Below are 15,087 nucleotides of genomic sequence, written 5' to 3'. Positions count from 1 at the left end.
GTGGGTCACATGTGTAAGTTCTGTGGCTCCCTTTCCTACACTGTCCTTTACATCCCCACGGCTACCCTGTAACTACCTGTTTGTACTTCTTACTCCCCTCACCTCTTCCCTCATTTCCCCTCACCCCACTCCCATCTAAAACCCTCTGTATCCACGAGTCTCCCTGTTCTTCTTCTTTGCTTAATTTTTTTTTGAGATTCAGCTGTCGATAGGTATGTATTTGTTGCCATTTTATTGTTTGTATTTTGATCTTCTTTTTCTTAAATAAGTCCCTTTAACATTTCATGTCATAATAGTTTGGTGATGATGAGCTCCTTTAGTTTTTCTTGTCTGGGAAGCTCTTTATCTGCCCTTTGATTCTAAATAATATCTTTTCTGGGTAGAGCAACGTTGGCTCTAGGTCCCTGCTTTTTGTGACTTCAAATATTTCTTGCCAGTCCCTTCCAGCCTGCAGAGTTTCTTTCCAGAAATCAGCTTAGGGGGACTCCACTGTAGGTAACAAACTTCTTTTCTCTTGCTGCTTTTAAGACCCTCTCTTTGTATTTCACCTTCGGCATTTTATTTGTAACGTGTCTTGGAGTGGGCCTGTCCACATCCGTCTTGTTTGGGACTCTGTGATCTTCTTGGACTTGCATGTCTGTTTCCTTCACCAAATTAGTAAAGCTTTCTTTCATTATTTTTTCAGTTAGATTTCCAATTTCTTGCTCTTTCTCTTCTCCTTCTGGCACCCCTATGATGCAAATGTTGAGACCCTTAAACTTGTCCTACAGGCGGCTTACACTATCCTTAGATTTTTTTTTTTGGATTCCTTTTTCTTCTTGCTGTTCTGACTAGTTGTCTTTTGCTTCCTTATGTTCCAAATCATTGATTTTGTTCTTGGCTTCATCCACCTACTGTTGACTTCCTGTAAATTGTTCTTTATTTTAATTAGTGTATCTTTTATTTCTGACTGGATCTTTTGTATGCTGTGAGGTCCTCAGTAAGTTCCTTGAGCATCCTTATAACCAGTGTTTTGGACTCTGAGTGTGATAGATTGCTTTTCTTCATTTTGTTTCCTCTTTTCTGGAGTTTTGATCTGCTCTCATTGTGTTCATGTCCATGGAACAGCTGTATACCTGCCTCCCCCCCCGCCGTATTGAAGGTTGTTGATCTTCGCTCTTTCCCATCAAGCAGCCTTGCCCGTCTTGCAGGTGTTTGCTGTCAGGATGAACTGAAGCAAAGATGCAAAGGGGCCCGAAAGCCTCTCACAGGAACCCAACTCATGGTTTCGGTCATCTTGAGATAACGAACAGAAAACAAGCTGGAGGTAATTCGGTTTTAACTCTCACAACAGATAGGTAGACACCACACAGCCAGACACCAGTATACCTCCCAGACTACCAGTTTACCCCTCTAAACTGGAGTAAGAACTGAAGCGGTAGCTCTGTCCGGCATGCGCATGGGCCTGGCAATAGAGCTCTACTTTCTAAGTGTCTATCAAGAGTCATTAGACGCTGGCTGGTGTAGCTCAGTGCTGCGAACCAAGGGATCGCCGGTTCAATTCCCGGTCAGGGCACAGGCCTGGGTTGCAGCCAGGTCCCCAGTGGGGGCCACGTGAGAAGCAACCACACACTGATGTTTCTCTCCCTCTCTCCCTCCCTCCCTTCTCTCTAAAAATAAATAATAAAATAAATAAAATCTTAAAAAAAAAGTCATTAGAAAGACTAAATGATGGAGTAAAAGGACCCTGGGGCCAGACTGGAGACCTTGTTCCTTCTGCCTCCTGTTGGCCGTGGCCCTGCCATGGGGTTGAGTTTAATTTAGGGGTTGAGTTTTAACATATAATGCTAGGGTTCCAAAATGATGAAAATAGTCACTTGAATAATTCCCTTTTTACATAAAATGTACATGTAAACTAAACAGCACATATGATACATACTGTATCATAGTACATAAGATACTGTACATGTGTATCATATGTACTGTGAGAATTCATCTAAATTATAGTGGCAATTTTATCTCAGATAGATGTCATTTGTTTCAGGAGAGAATGTGGAGTAAAATACGGAAAGCTAAAACTTTCGGATGCTAACTTTTAAGGCCTTCCAAGAACTGGTTTTTATTTTTCCACAGACGTCATTATAACTCCGTGGTGACAATGACATTTGCGTCATAGCATCTTCCCATCAGAAAAGTGTGCACATATATGAAATGTCTAGGTGTAGATTTATCAGTTTAGCCTGAATTATGAAATTGATAGCATTGTATGTAAAATAAGTAGAATAATGATGAAGGCTATTCTGTTAGTAAGGCAGGAGCACTTGCTCCTGATGAAAATGGGAAATCGCGTCGGTCGAGACTTGCCGTGTTCTGCGGGCCTGAGCCCGCACCGTACTTGCTGAGTGTGTGTGAATCTGGACACACTGAGCGTGATGGGAAGGGTGAGCCGAGGCAAAGATGAACCACAGGAAGACATCTCAGCGCTGTTAAAAATAACCCCTAGTGCATTCCTAGGCATAAGCCAAGAAATGCTCATAATATCCGGATTATACATCTTTCCTATAACGCATACTTATTTAACAGTTTTTCTCTAACAAAACTTGCCTCTCGTTTCCGTATTTATCGTCTATTTTTATCTTGTAAAAGGTTGATATTAACAAATCCAAAAATGCCCACAAGGCTTGCCAAATTGAAGGTGTAAAATAGAAAAGGGTGATCACATTTTCATCCAGATTTTATGTATGTGTGTATCTATACATACACATCTATGTATTCTTCCTTTTTGGGACAATTTATTCATCTTTTGCCTAATAGGCATTAAGAGCACGTGGCTTCAGGTAGTTGCATGCTTTCCGCATTGCCCCTGAATGAACTCCGTTCCCAAACATGCCCCGAAGTTCTTCTTACGGTTATGAGAAACGAGCCCACAGTTGCTCCCCGCTCTCTCGCTTGGCAAGGTGCTCCCACTTCCTCAGCTGAAGATGCCTGTAGGCACTCACTGCTGCAGAACATCACTTATTAATTTAAAGGGGTATTTTAATTTAAAAAATCAGATAATTATTACAGTATGACCTATCTCCCCCACTTTCCTGTTTATCTGTACGGAATAACTTTTTCAAGGTCACTTTTACAGATTTATCAAGCCTGATGCATCACAATCTCACACAACAAAATATGTATATAGATTGAATGGTTGGTTGTGCACATTCCATTGCTGATCAAATGACTCTTTTCTGGAGAGGAAATTACCTCTCTTTGGTCATGACAACGCAGTAACACCTCTGATGCATCGCAAGTCAAATCTACAGGCCACGAGAGAGTGCCTGGTGTCAGGGTTTGGATGGTTGGGGGGAGGGGGCAGAGACAGGGCAGAAGAGTAGAGGGCAAAGGCGGAAGGAGGAGGGGTCAAAGTAAAAGACGGGGCGGGGGGGCAGGGGGTGGATATTGGAAGTGGTTGTTGGGAGCTGAGAATTACCATAGAAAATCATAGTCACAGCCGCAGGGCAGAGTGGTGGTGGAGGTAATGATGGCGGAAGTGGAGAAGCTAAGCTCCGTGCTAAGTGATGTGAATATGTGGTCTCACTGGAACTTCACAGCAACTCCCTCTCATTGAACCCTAGTGCGTGATGCTAGTATCTCGTTTTCCAGAGGAGAAAGAGACTTGGACAAATGAGATCCCTCGCCCAGGATCAACGAGGCGGCAAGTGGGAGGTGCTAGATGCAAACTCCAGGCAGTGCAACTTCGGAGCCAGAGCCTCCGTCCTCCACAAACCCTGCCCAGAAAGGTGTGGAGCAAAACCCGAGGAGGCAAAGGCAGCCCAGGAACTCAGGTCTCCAAACGTAAATCCGGTTCCTCTCTTCTCGGCCTGTTTGCCAAGGTTGATCTTCACCCAGGTCAGATTGGGATGGACCGTGCTTGATATTCACTAAAATGTGACACACTTCAAGGTGCACACTCGGTGTAAATTACGGTTGAGTATCACGTTGGCTAATGTGCCAAATGCACCAGGACCACCCCACCACACCACCGTTACCTCCATCACCACCCCCCAGCACCCCGACTCCAATCTAAACCATGTGCAGTACATGTGGCTGCCGAATGCTGGAGGAAGCCATCTACTCCAGCAAAGAGAGAGTGAAGTCCTTGGACTTGACCTTCCCAAGGTTTTCATTCTTAGTGTTGTTTTCGTGATCACATACTAAGACCTGAAGTTCAATTTCCTTGCTCCCGAGGATGTCCTTGACTTTTGAAATTTTCATCAGTAGGCAGATGTGTAGGGGCATCCTCAAGAAAGAGTAGAGGTAAATATGTTTTCTTTGTAGGCACATGTTTTCAAAAGAGTTAGAGGTTTGTATTTGGTGAAAAGATGGCATTTTTGCAATGAAAACGTTAATAGTCACTCATCCAAACACACATGTTGAGGAGCCTCTGCCCCTTGTCGAAGAGCTGCCTTGGGCAGGGATTTGGGGGAAGATTCGCTCGCTGTTGTCCTGTCTTCATAAACACTCTATGCCTTGGTTTTTATGCAACTATTTAAACAGACGTTTTATAAAAAGTACGTCACAGTGTCAATAGGAACTTAGTTGGTTTCCTAGTTAATGTATTTTGGTCACAAGCTGTCAGATGACCCAGAATTCCAACTTCTATATCCTGTGTACATCCTTCTACATCCTACATCCAACTTCTCCATCCTTCTACATCCAAAACTATCACGATAGCCTTTCTTGACATACTTTGAAAATCCTTACTTCCTTAATTGTACATGCCTAATTTTTTTCTCTAAATGTTAATATGGTGATGTCAAAACCATAGTAATTAAGGGTTTTTAGATGTCAAATTAAGCATATTTAACTATTCACTGCCCCTGTAAGTCAGTGTTTTTTGAGGTATCGTCTGCTAAATAAAGTGATAATTATTGTAGAGTTTTATAAAAAAATTTAGGTTTTGAGTTTTCTCCTCTGTGGACTGACTCCTAAGCCCCAGAGATCTTTGAACATTAGACTGGGAAACAGCAACCCTGGGAGCCCGATTCTGTGCTCATGCGGGGGCTTTGTCATGGAGTCTCAGCCAGAATCTACACTTGGAATGGATTTACCTCCTCCGAACCCTCTCCCCACTGCCCTGTACTTTCCCCGTCTCTCACGGTTCATCCAGTGGGCAGCAGCAGTTCCTGAAGTTCGGCATTATGAAGAAGTAGTCCCAGATCAGATGAAAACTTGAAGCGTGTTATCAGTTTAAAGCTCTCCTCATCCCAAAGCCCAGGTGCGTGGCTTCAAGGACACGCCATCATCCGTCATTCTCTCGTCCTTCAACCCGACACCGGAGTGGAGGCAAGAGGGACTCGGGCTCTATGCTCTCCCCTGTCTTGGCTGCTGGGAAGAGGGGGGAGGAAGACCCCAGCGTCTGCTGTATTTACTGGGACCCTGGTCCCAGCTCTTGCCTCACTGGTCGTCTGCATCACTAGCGGCCTGGGCGATGGGTCTTGACCTGCCCACCCTCCTGATGGGTGCATGGGTGGGTGTCCTTTGGGGCCCCGTGTGCCTCCGAACCACCTGGTTCTCGGAATCCACTCACCTGACACCTTCTGGCTCCTGCACTCTCTTCTTCAGCAGCTGGACCGTTTTGGGGGTCTGGTGACCCTGGCATGCACAGACAGGCAAGATGGCTCAGTGCTAGCTTCTTCCTGTGATAGGTGGTCACTCCACAAACAATGACAGAACCTCGCCGCCCTGTGCAGCAGGGGGTCAGGCTGCTGCCCGCTGCCCTGCCACCAGGCCCCTGGGTTCTTCTGTTGTCCCCAGTGAGCTAGACCCAAGGAGAGACGGGAGGGCGGGACAACGGCTCAAGTCAATGCCCAAGCTGGGATGAGGGGCCAGCTTCTCCTGTGGAAATGTCCAGCCGTCATGGCGGTTTCCATGGGGTGTCCTTCCTTCATTAGGGAGGTGGTAGTGCTGGGGTGTAGTCCCCCAATGAAGGACGTCCTCTGAGCCTGAGGCTGCTCCCTGTGTGAACCGCAGGGCTGGGGTGCAGGTGGCCGGGGACAGGTGTGGTCCTCGTGCCCCGGGTCAGCCCTAGAAGCCGAGGTGGCTGAGACTCCCTGGGAGCCACCTTCAGAAAGCGGATACTGGGGGCTCTTGTCTTCACCATTGAGTTTCAGGTAGGACAGTGACAAGAAGTGCCCCTTCACTCAGTGCTTCCTGCAGCCGGTGTTCCGGGGGCTTCCCGGGGAGAACGGCCACACTGGCCCGGGGCAGAGGCCGGGTTCCGACAGCAGACTGCGTTTTCGGTCCCTGATTTGGGGGGAGCACCTACAGCAAGGAGGAGTTCCTTCCGTTCTTTTTGTCTTCACCGGCTTGGTGCCACGGCGTGGGGCTGGGTGTTCTGTTATGAGACCCCCCCCAGGGTCAGACCCCTCAGCAAGCTTTTGGGGGGCCAGAGCAGGCCCTTGGTCAGAAGGCAACTCCCCCTTTGTTTGGGATTATTTGCTCCATGTAAGTCCCAGCAGCAAGAAGGGACCGGACCAGAGGTGTTCCTGCAGAGTTACGCATTTCTCGGGGGTGGGGGGGCGGAGATGCTCAGCAGGCTCTGTGTGGGGGGCCTGCCTCCCCTCGTCCTCCCCCGCCCACCGCCATGGCCCTGGCCACAACCCCCGTGGGAAAGCTGGGAAAATGCAGTGAAGACTTCCTGGCCTCCACGCGCAGTTCCGAAAGGAAGTTTTCTGACTCATCCGGCCTGCGATCTGCCCCTGGCTGGGCCCCACAGGCTTGACCTCACTGCCTGTGATGAGAGGGCTCCGCGAACGCATGACGTCCTTTGTGAACCGCAGAGAGCCGTTTGGAAAGGTCCCCACTGTGGGAACAGGACAGACGTTTGGTGACAGAAACTCCCTCCAGTTTGGTTCTCCGCAGACTCTAGTTACCGCGAATAGTTGATTTTCTAGGTGCATTTTTCAGTCTGTGGATGTCCCCCCCTAGTTTTTCCTGAAGGCTCGTTTCTTCAAAAATGTCACGGCGTGTGGCCAGAATAAAGGACACTCAGTACTTCATGAACGTGCTCAGAGCAAGCGGACACTGTCTGTCCTCAGACAGGTGTGTGGGGACAAGAGCTGTGGAGCGAGCACCTAGTCTGTGCTGTGAAAACAGAAGCCCCCCGCCCTGTTGGCTGAGTGTCACTGATCTAACAGTCCTATTGACAGCTCACATTCTTTTTTCTAAAAAAGTGAGTTCTCAATTTGATCGGAATCTCTATTTTTCCCATAAGATGGGGCCTCCCAAACGGCGGAAGTAAAACTGGTTTTTTGTTGTCAGAAAAGTCAGGTCTCACGTCTCCCCTTTGGACGTCAGAGGATCTGTGATGTGTCTGAATTGTGACTGTTTGCTGTTCCGCTCCGTAGGAAACCCACGGGTCTCTGGCCCAGACGTCTGACCGAAGTGTCATGCCTGCCCTTGAACCCGTGTGCTGAGAACGGAGTCCCCTCAGATACGAAGGAGCGGGCGGTCCAGTGCTGCCTGTGGGCAGCTCCCCGGCTGCCTCTCCGTACCTCCTGCCCCGCCCGTCAATGTCTCTTTCCTCTGCATGGTCGCCCACAAAATCCTTGGCGGCCTCTATTTTGGGGACTGTTAATAATCACATTTGGTTAATAATCCCAGTGTGCTAGGAGCAGGGAGATGCGCTTTACCTGTGGAGGAAAAGAAACTACCAACCCTGGGTGGGCCAGACAGGTATTGACAATGTATTTCCAAAAACACCAGAACCACAGATGCCGAGTCAGCATGACCTTTAGCGGTCACGCGGACCAGGTTCCAGGTGCCCGGGGAGTTGCTCCGGTCGCTGACCGGTGGGAGACGCTCCAGGCGTGGACTGGGAACAGCTCAGATTGCCCTGCTCCCCTTGGGCGAGAAGGTTCCCTTCTGTGATTTGCGTGTCAGAGATCCAGCTTCTGCTTTCAGGGGCAGGACACAGCCCGTCTGCATCCTCAGCCTTGGGGCGGGTTTTCTCCTCTCGTGGCAGCTCCGGAGATGACTGATTGTAGAACAATTTTGATAATCCAAACAGGAAGAAGCCGTGGCCAGCTGCTTGTGTCTCGGGGTGGAGGGATCGTTCTTGCGTGGTTCTATATATAGGATTCTGGGTGTATGCGCTCCGAACCTCTCTGCCTGTGAAATGAGGTGACAGGCGCCTGGGAAGATGAGACTTCCAGCTGGGAATGCAAAGCTGATCACTGGTGGAACCGAGCCTGCCACCTCGTGCCCCTGGCAGCCCGTACCTGTCACTGGGCCTTCCGAGACGGGCAGTTTGACATGCCCTGTCCAATCAGTGACTGCGGGCACGCATCTTCCGGTCTCTGGGAACTGGCACAGTGTCACGCAAACCAAACTGTGTGGTGAAACCTCAAGGAGGAAATGCTGAGGGCCCATCCTGCTCCGGCTGTTCACCGGCCGATGGCACTGGTCACACCGCCTCTGTGGGCCTGCTCATCTTGCGTGTGTTGTGCTTTGCCGGGTGCTGAGCCCACACCCAGGCTCAGCAGCCAAAAGGGCGGCGGAAGTGCGGAGCACTGTTTTCTCGTTGGGTAAAGAAATTCTAAATTTATCACAAGCTCAAAGCTCCAGTGTCGGCATGGTATTTTATTCAGTTCTGGTAGTGTCCTTTCTTCAAAGGGAAGTGGGGACCACTCTCAGCCCCCCAATCTTAGGGAAGCTTGCAAACGAGACTTGTTTATGGCAGCGACCTCCAAGGGGAAGCTAGGATGTAAGCCCCACGTCCAAACTACAGCGGGGTCTGCAGCGGACTTTACGATGCACACTGTGATGATTCAGCTGGTCAGTCTTCGTTTGTTATTAATTTAAAAAACTGAAAGTTAATAAATAAAACTTTATTTAAAACATTAAATAGCTATTGTCACTTTCCTACAATTAATGATAGGAAAAAGTATCCTGTCTAATGTACTTTTATTTCTTTCAAAGTTTGGACTTTTCTGACATACAGAAAATGTAGAGGACATGTACATGAATGCTTGTATTACCTGTCACCAGTATATTACAATTAATGTTTTATTTCTTTATTTTTTGAAACAGTAGGGTTTTCTCTTTTTTAAAGATTTTATTTATTTTTAGAGAGAGGGGAAGGGAGGGAGAAAGAGAGAGAGAGAAACATTGATGTGTGGTTGCCTCTCATGCGCCCCCTACTGAGGACCTGGCCAGCAACCCAGGCATGTGCCCTGACTGGGAATTGAACCTGCGATCCCTTTGGTTCTTAGGGCAGCACTCAATCCACTGAGCCACACCAGCCAGGGCTATTTCTTTATTTTTAAACTGTCCCCCTATTCCTGCATCCATCAACATCAATCTCTCGTAAACTTTGCTGCCTTCAAATGAAGAGGCAGCGCTATTTTTTTTTTTAGTGTACAGATATCTAAGATGTTGGTAAACACTTAGTGCCCTGCGAGCATCACCACCATGAAGATGTGGGACAGGGGGTGGCAGATGGTGGCCTGGAGTGGCGTCTGGCCCTTCGGCAGGTCTTCTGAATCGTCCCACTGACAGCCACACCCAGTCACAAGCGGCCAACCTGAAGTCGTTTGTTCTCGGCCCGTGCAGAGCAGGGGTGACAGTCCTCGCAGAGGTTAACAGGTGTGCTTTGCCAGGTCGACAGATTGCTCTTCTGTGTATGCGTGGCTGAAAGTTGTTTAATCGTGAATACACGTTACGTTTTTTCAAATGTACTTACTGCATCTGCTGTGAAGATCTTTCCATTTTTCAATAATATGCTAACGCTGTATATATATATTTTTAAAGATTTTTATTTATTTATCTTTAGAGGGGAAGGGAAGGAGAGAGGGATAGAAAAATCAATGTATGGTTGCCTCTCGTGAGTCCCCTGCTGGGAACTGGCCTGCAACCCAGGCATGTGCCCTGACTGGGAATCGAACCACAATCGTGTGGTTTGCAGGCCCGTGCTCAACCACTGAGCTACACCAGCCAGGGCCTAACGCTGTATATTAAATTGATTGATTCTTCAATGTTGACACTGCCTTGCATTCCTAGGGAAGCCAGAACTGGTCATGATTTATTATCAATTTACATACTATTGTAGTTAATTGACTAATGTTTGTTGAGGATTTGGGGGTATATATTCTTAAGGATTATATGTGTGTACTTGAGTTTTTGTGTTATTTTTGCCTGAATATTATCAGAATAATACCTGCCTCTTAAATGTTTCTTTCTCTTGTATTTTTGGGAGTGATTGAGTTACACTGTTATTATTTCTTCCTTAAATGTATGGTAGAACTCACCATGAAGCAGCTGTACCTGAGGCTGTCTTTGTCAGAGACAAAGTGAATTTAACTATAAATTGAGTTAACTCATGGTGAGTTCTACCATTCATTTAACTATAAATTCACTTTCTTAAATAAGTATGGGACATTTCTGGTTACTCTGTGTCTTCTTGAATCACTTTAGAAGTTTGTGTTTTTCAGGGAAAATGTCCAATTCATTTAAATTGTGAAATTTGTGAGTACCAAGTTATTCATTTGATTTACTTGTTACCCCTCCAAAATCTGTATAATTTGTACAATGGCCCTTCTTTCATTCCTGATATTGGCCATGCATATCTTCTCTGTTTATCTCTTGTCCCTCATTCTCATGAGTTTTATCAATTTTGACTATTTCAAATATCTACATTTGGTTTTCATTGATTTTTTTCCTCAAGTTTTATGCTTTAAGATTCATTGAGTGCTGCTCGTTGTTGTTTTCTCCCTTCTGCTTGTTTTGGGCCTAATTCCCTCTTGTTTGCATGGAGATCGGCGATCCAGCCCCTGTCCTTTCCTGGAAGAGCGTGTAGGCCGTAAGTGCCACTCTAAGTGCCGTGTTGGCTGAATCGAAGAGTTTTCGGTTGTATTTTTACTTTCGATCAAATCGAAATGCTGTCTAATTACTCTGTACATTTCTCTTTGATCAAGCGTTATAAGAAGTATGTTGATGAACTGCAAAAGTACTTGGGAGTTTTCCAGATATCAGTGCTGATCTGTTGCTTGTCACGTCGTCACGGGAGCCACTTTGTAAGACGTCCCCTATGTGCGGATCTGAGGTCTGCGNGTTGTTTTCTCCCTTCTGCTTGTTTTTGGGCCTAATTCCCTCTTGTTTGCATGGAGATCGGCGATCCAGCCCCTGTCCTTTCCTGGAAGAGCGTGTAGGCCGTAAGTGCCACTCTAAGCGCCGTGTTGGCTGAATCGAAGAGTTTTCGGTTGTATTTTTACTTTCGATCAAATCGAAATGCTGTCTAATTACTCTGTACATTTCTCTTTGATCAAGCATTATAAGAAGTATGTTGATGAACTGCAAAAGTACTTGGGAGTTTTCCAGATATCAGTGCTGATCTGTTGCTTGTCACGTCGTCACGGGAGCCACTTTGTAAGACGTCCCCTGTGTGCGGATCTGAGGTCTGCGTTGCAGCCCGTAACGTGGTCTGTCTCGGAAAACGTCCCACGCTCGTCACAAAAGGTGGATTCAGCGGCCGTCGGGTGGCGAGCAGTGTGACTTCCTCCATTTCCACCTGCTGCCTCCGTTGGTTACAGGGAGAGATGAAGCTTCTACCTGCGACTGTACCTCCATTTTTTATTTCCACCCTGTCACCATGGCGTCTTGCACTGTGAGGTCATTTGGTCACTCGTGTCCGTCTTCAGACTGTCCCATCTTCTCAGAGAGGTGAACTTTTCACCCTCCTGGTACTCCCTCGACACGTCTGGCAACCTTTCTTCTGACCGTGTCCCCTCAGGGGAGCACAGCCCCTGGGGCGTTCTTGTGATGAGTGTTTCTCGGTACTTTTAGCCTTTCCTTACGTTTAACCTATCGATGAATAGCGATGTGGTTGTATTGTGCATTTTCGTCGCTTGATTGTGGCGTTTAGACCGTATCTTTCATTCAGTGTAATTACTGATGAGAGGAGAGTTAAAATCCTCCACACTACTATTGTTCTTCCTATGTGCCCCATCTGTTCCTCGTTGCATTTCTTTCATTTTTCATAATCCATTTTCATGGGTTAATTGAGTATTTTTATAACTTCATGTCTTCGTACATTTCTGAGTCTTTATTGATACACTCAAATATTTTAAGAGGCTTTCCTAGGATTTACAGTATGAATTTTTAATTTATCCCAGCCTAACTTCAAATATTATTTTGTCTCACATGTAATATCAACCTTCTGACAGTATGTTTCAAATTCCACTCCCTCGTCTTCCGTCTGATGCCGTTACAAATTTTACGTTTACGTATATTGCATACATTTTATTGCATACATTTTAAACCACAATAAATGACTACTGTTTTTTCTTTAGGCAGTCAATAATATGCTAGGGAAATTCAACTTAAAGAACTCTTTTCCATTTATTTTTAGTTTAGCCATTTCTGGATATGTAGATTTTTATTTCCTTTTATAAGCCTAAGCTTCTGTTTAACATCCGGTCCTCTTTGCCTAAACAGTATCCCTTCAGCATGGGTCTCATGGCAGTCAGCTCTCGGGGTTTCTTGGGTCCCAGACATGTCTCACGTCCACCCTCATTTGTGAGAACTCTCCATCCTGCCCGTGGAATTCCGGTGGCCGGGGTTCGCTCTCAGTGCGTTGTCAGCACCTGGGCGGACGGAGTTTCGGACGCAGCGGGCGGCCCCTGAGACGCCTCCTTGAGCCCCATGCCCCTGCCACCCCGATGCCTGCAGCACTTTTTCTTATCTCTTTAAAAACAATATGAACATAGTCGTGAGGGTATCGGCTCTGCCCGTGTAGAAGGCCCGGCAGAGCCCATGGCGCAGGTGCCTGAAAACCCACGCATGGCTTTTGCCGGGACGTGAGTGCAGGGACTCTGGGCCATGGTCAGGAGCTGAGTGGGCGCACACTTGCGTGTGGGGCAGTGGCGTGGCCGGCAGTGTGGCCGGTGTGTCTGTGTGTTCCTGGAGTCACATGCTGAAATCCTAACCCCCAGTGTGCAGGGGTTTTGAGGTAGGGCCATCAGGGCAGGAGGGGGCACGTCCTTGGTCACTCGGCCCTCTCGCGGGTTCACGGGAAGTCATGATTGGCTAGCTCCTCTGACTTTGTCTTGCCTTTGGTGTCAGGCATATCTGAAGCTCAGGGCCCCCGTTTGATTTCCCAGGCTCCCATTTTCCTTACAGGGCTCTTCCTGTTTGCTTCTACGATGGCACTTACAAAATTGTATTTATTCTTCCAATATTTCCTGATTCTAGATGCTTTGGTATACCCTCCTCATCACTAGGCCCCAAAAACAGAATTATAAAATTTTAATGAGGCCATGAAAATAGAATAATGGTGCACAGTGATATTTTACAAGTATTTTCTAGAATTTAACCATAAAACTCTTCCTGTTGAACACATAGCCGTCATGAAGAAAAGGGCTTTTCTTTTCTCTGGACGCGGCTTTTAAAGCCACCGCTAAACCTCGGATGAGGTGCTGTGAGTGTGGGCGTGTTGGCCACACCCGAGGTCACCCACAGGCAGGTGCCAGTGGCTTCCAAAGGCACGCGAAGGCCGGAGCCCCGGGCGAGGCCACAGTGCGCACTGGACACGCCGTGTCTGGTTGGGGAGGAGGAATGTCTTTAAGTATTTGTTTACGGGTGAATGTTATGATATTTTTTGTGGAAAAAAATTTAGTTAAAGAGGAATTACAGTTTGATTCAAAATGACACATTCCTCTGAATTTCTCAAATACGTCGTGTTTGAGACAGTGAATGCTTCCCGGTGTTCCGACAGCCCTAGGGGGGTGGCACCCAGCGCTAGCAGGACCGTATTTTGCCGTGTCTGATGCACAGGCCTTTGCCCAAGTATTTGGGGGAAAATAAGGATGGGTGGTGCTTGAAATACCTCGTGTCTGTCCTTACGTTTTGTAATTGTCTGTCACATAAAATTTCTTGCACCACACTGTTAGCTAAATATAACGGAATACAAAATTGAATTAGGAAATTAAAACGAAATACTTTTTTACCCTCCGAGTTTGGGCCCAAACCGTGGGTGCGTTACACACAGCGCGATGCGGTCCGGGGTCCCGCACACCCAAGGCAATGCGGGTCCTGAGCGGGGAGCCCGGTTGGGGCAGCGGCCGACCGTGGCGCTGACGGGAGTCTCTGTGTCGCCACAGGGTTCATCTGGGGGGAGATCAAGCAGATGTGGGACGGCGGCCTCCAGGACTACGTCCACGACTGGTGGAACCTGATGGACTTTGTGATGAACTCCTTGTACCTGGCGACCATCTCCTTGAAGATCGTGGCGTTCGTGAAGGTAGCTGTCGCGCGCGCCCCGTGCAGCCCAGCGTCCCGTACACGGAGCTGTGCCTCCCGTGGCTGTCGATTCCAGGAATCTGGCTACTTAGAGCGTTCTTGGTCTGCGTGTGACAGTCACCTGTTGATACGCTGGTGTAAACCGCACGGACCGATACACAGTTTGGAATCATAGAACCGATTTAGCCCTCACCCGCCCAGTTTCTTTTACTGAATCGAAAGGTGCCTCCGAATTATTCACATCAGCTCCTCATGTGTCTCATCCTTCCACCTTCTAATGAAATTCTGCCTCAAACACTTCCCATTCTGGCAAAAAAAGGATCTATTTTTATGAGTTATAACTGGTGAAATTACATAGGTCAAAATATTATTTTTCCAAGGCATGGAAATTAGTACTTCAGTTTCAACGACTGTGGTTTGGCAGTATTTTAGCAGAGTGTAATTTCCCCCCTCTTCCCATCCCACACGACAGAGCCCGAAGCCGCCCACGTCCGCTGCCCCCCAAAACGCACACGGCATGGGTCTCACCCCAGGGCGCACGACTTACGTGACCCGGGTTTGTTCTGCAGCAACAGTGGGGTTGCTTCCCCCATTGGGGGGTGTCGTTCCAGGCACAGCCCCGTCATCTCCTCCTACCTGCCTTCGTCCCCCTTTCAAATGTGAAACACATTTTAAAAAATGTGTTCCAAAATAAGAGTCAGTTAGTAAAAAATGAAGAATGTCGAATTCTATAGGAATGATTCATGCAATTTGGTGATCTGAACTAGAAAATACTGACATCTCGGTAAGCAAATTTCTTTACCAGAGTTTTCAAAATAGCGGCCC

At 47.4% G+C, this 15,087-nt stretch overlaps 1 protein-coding gene across 2 annotated transcripts in view; it reads left to right on the top strand.

Moving 5' to 3' along the window:
- TRPC4 (transient receptor potential cation channel subfamily C member 4) overlaps positions 1-15,087 on the top strand; it is a 107,499-nt gene that overhangs the window by 67,023 nt on the left and 25,389 nt on the right. For both annotated transcript variants that reach the window (XM_037057686.1, XM_037057685.1), the window contains one exon: positions 14,124-14,263. In XM_037057686.1, the coding sequence (XP_036913581.1) occupies positions 14,124-14,263 (140 nt within the window). The remainder of the gene's footprint in view (positions 1-14,123; positions 14,264-15,087) is intronic.

This window comes from Sturnira hondurensis, unplaced genomic scaffold, assembly GCF_014824575.4.
Source record: "Sturnira hondurensis isolate 20B ecotype Veracruz unplaced genomic scaffold, ASM1482457v3 Scaffold0009719, whole genome shotgun sequence".
In the NCBI taxonomy this organism is placed as follows: domain Eukaryota; kingdom Metazoa; phylum Chordata; class Mammalia; order Chiroptera; family Phyllostomidae; genus Sturnira; species Sturnira hondurensis.
This window is presented reverse-complemented; position numbering and strand designations above follow the sequence as displayed.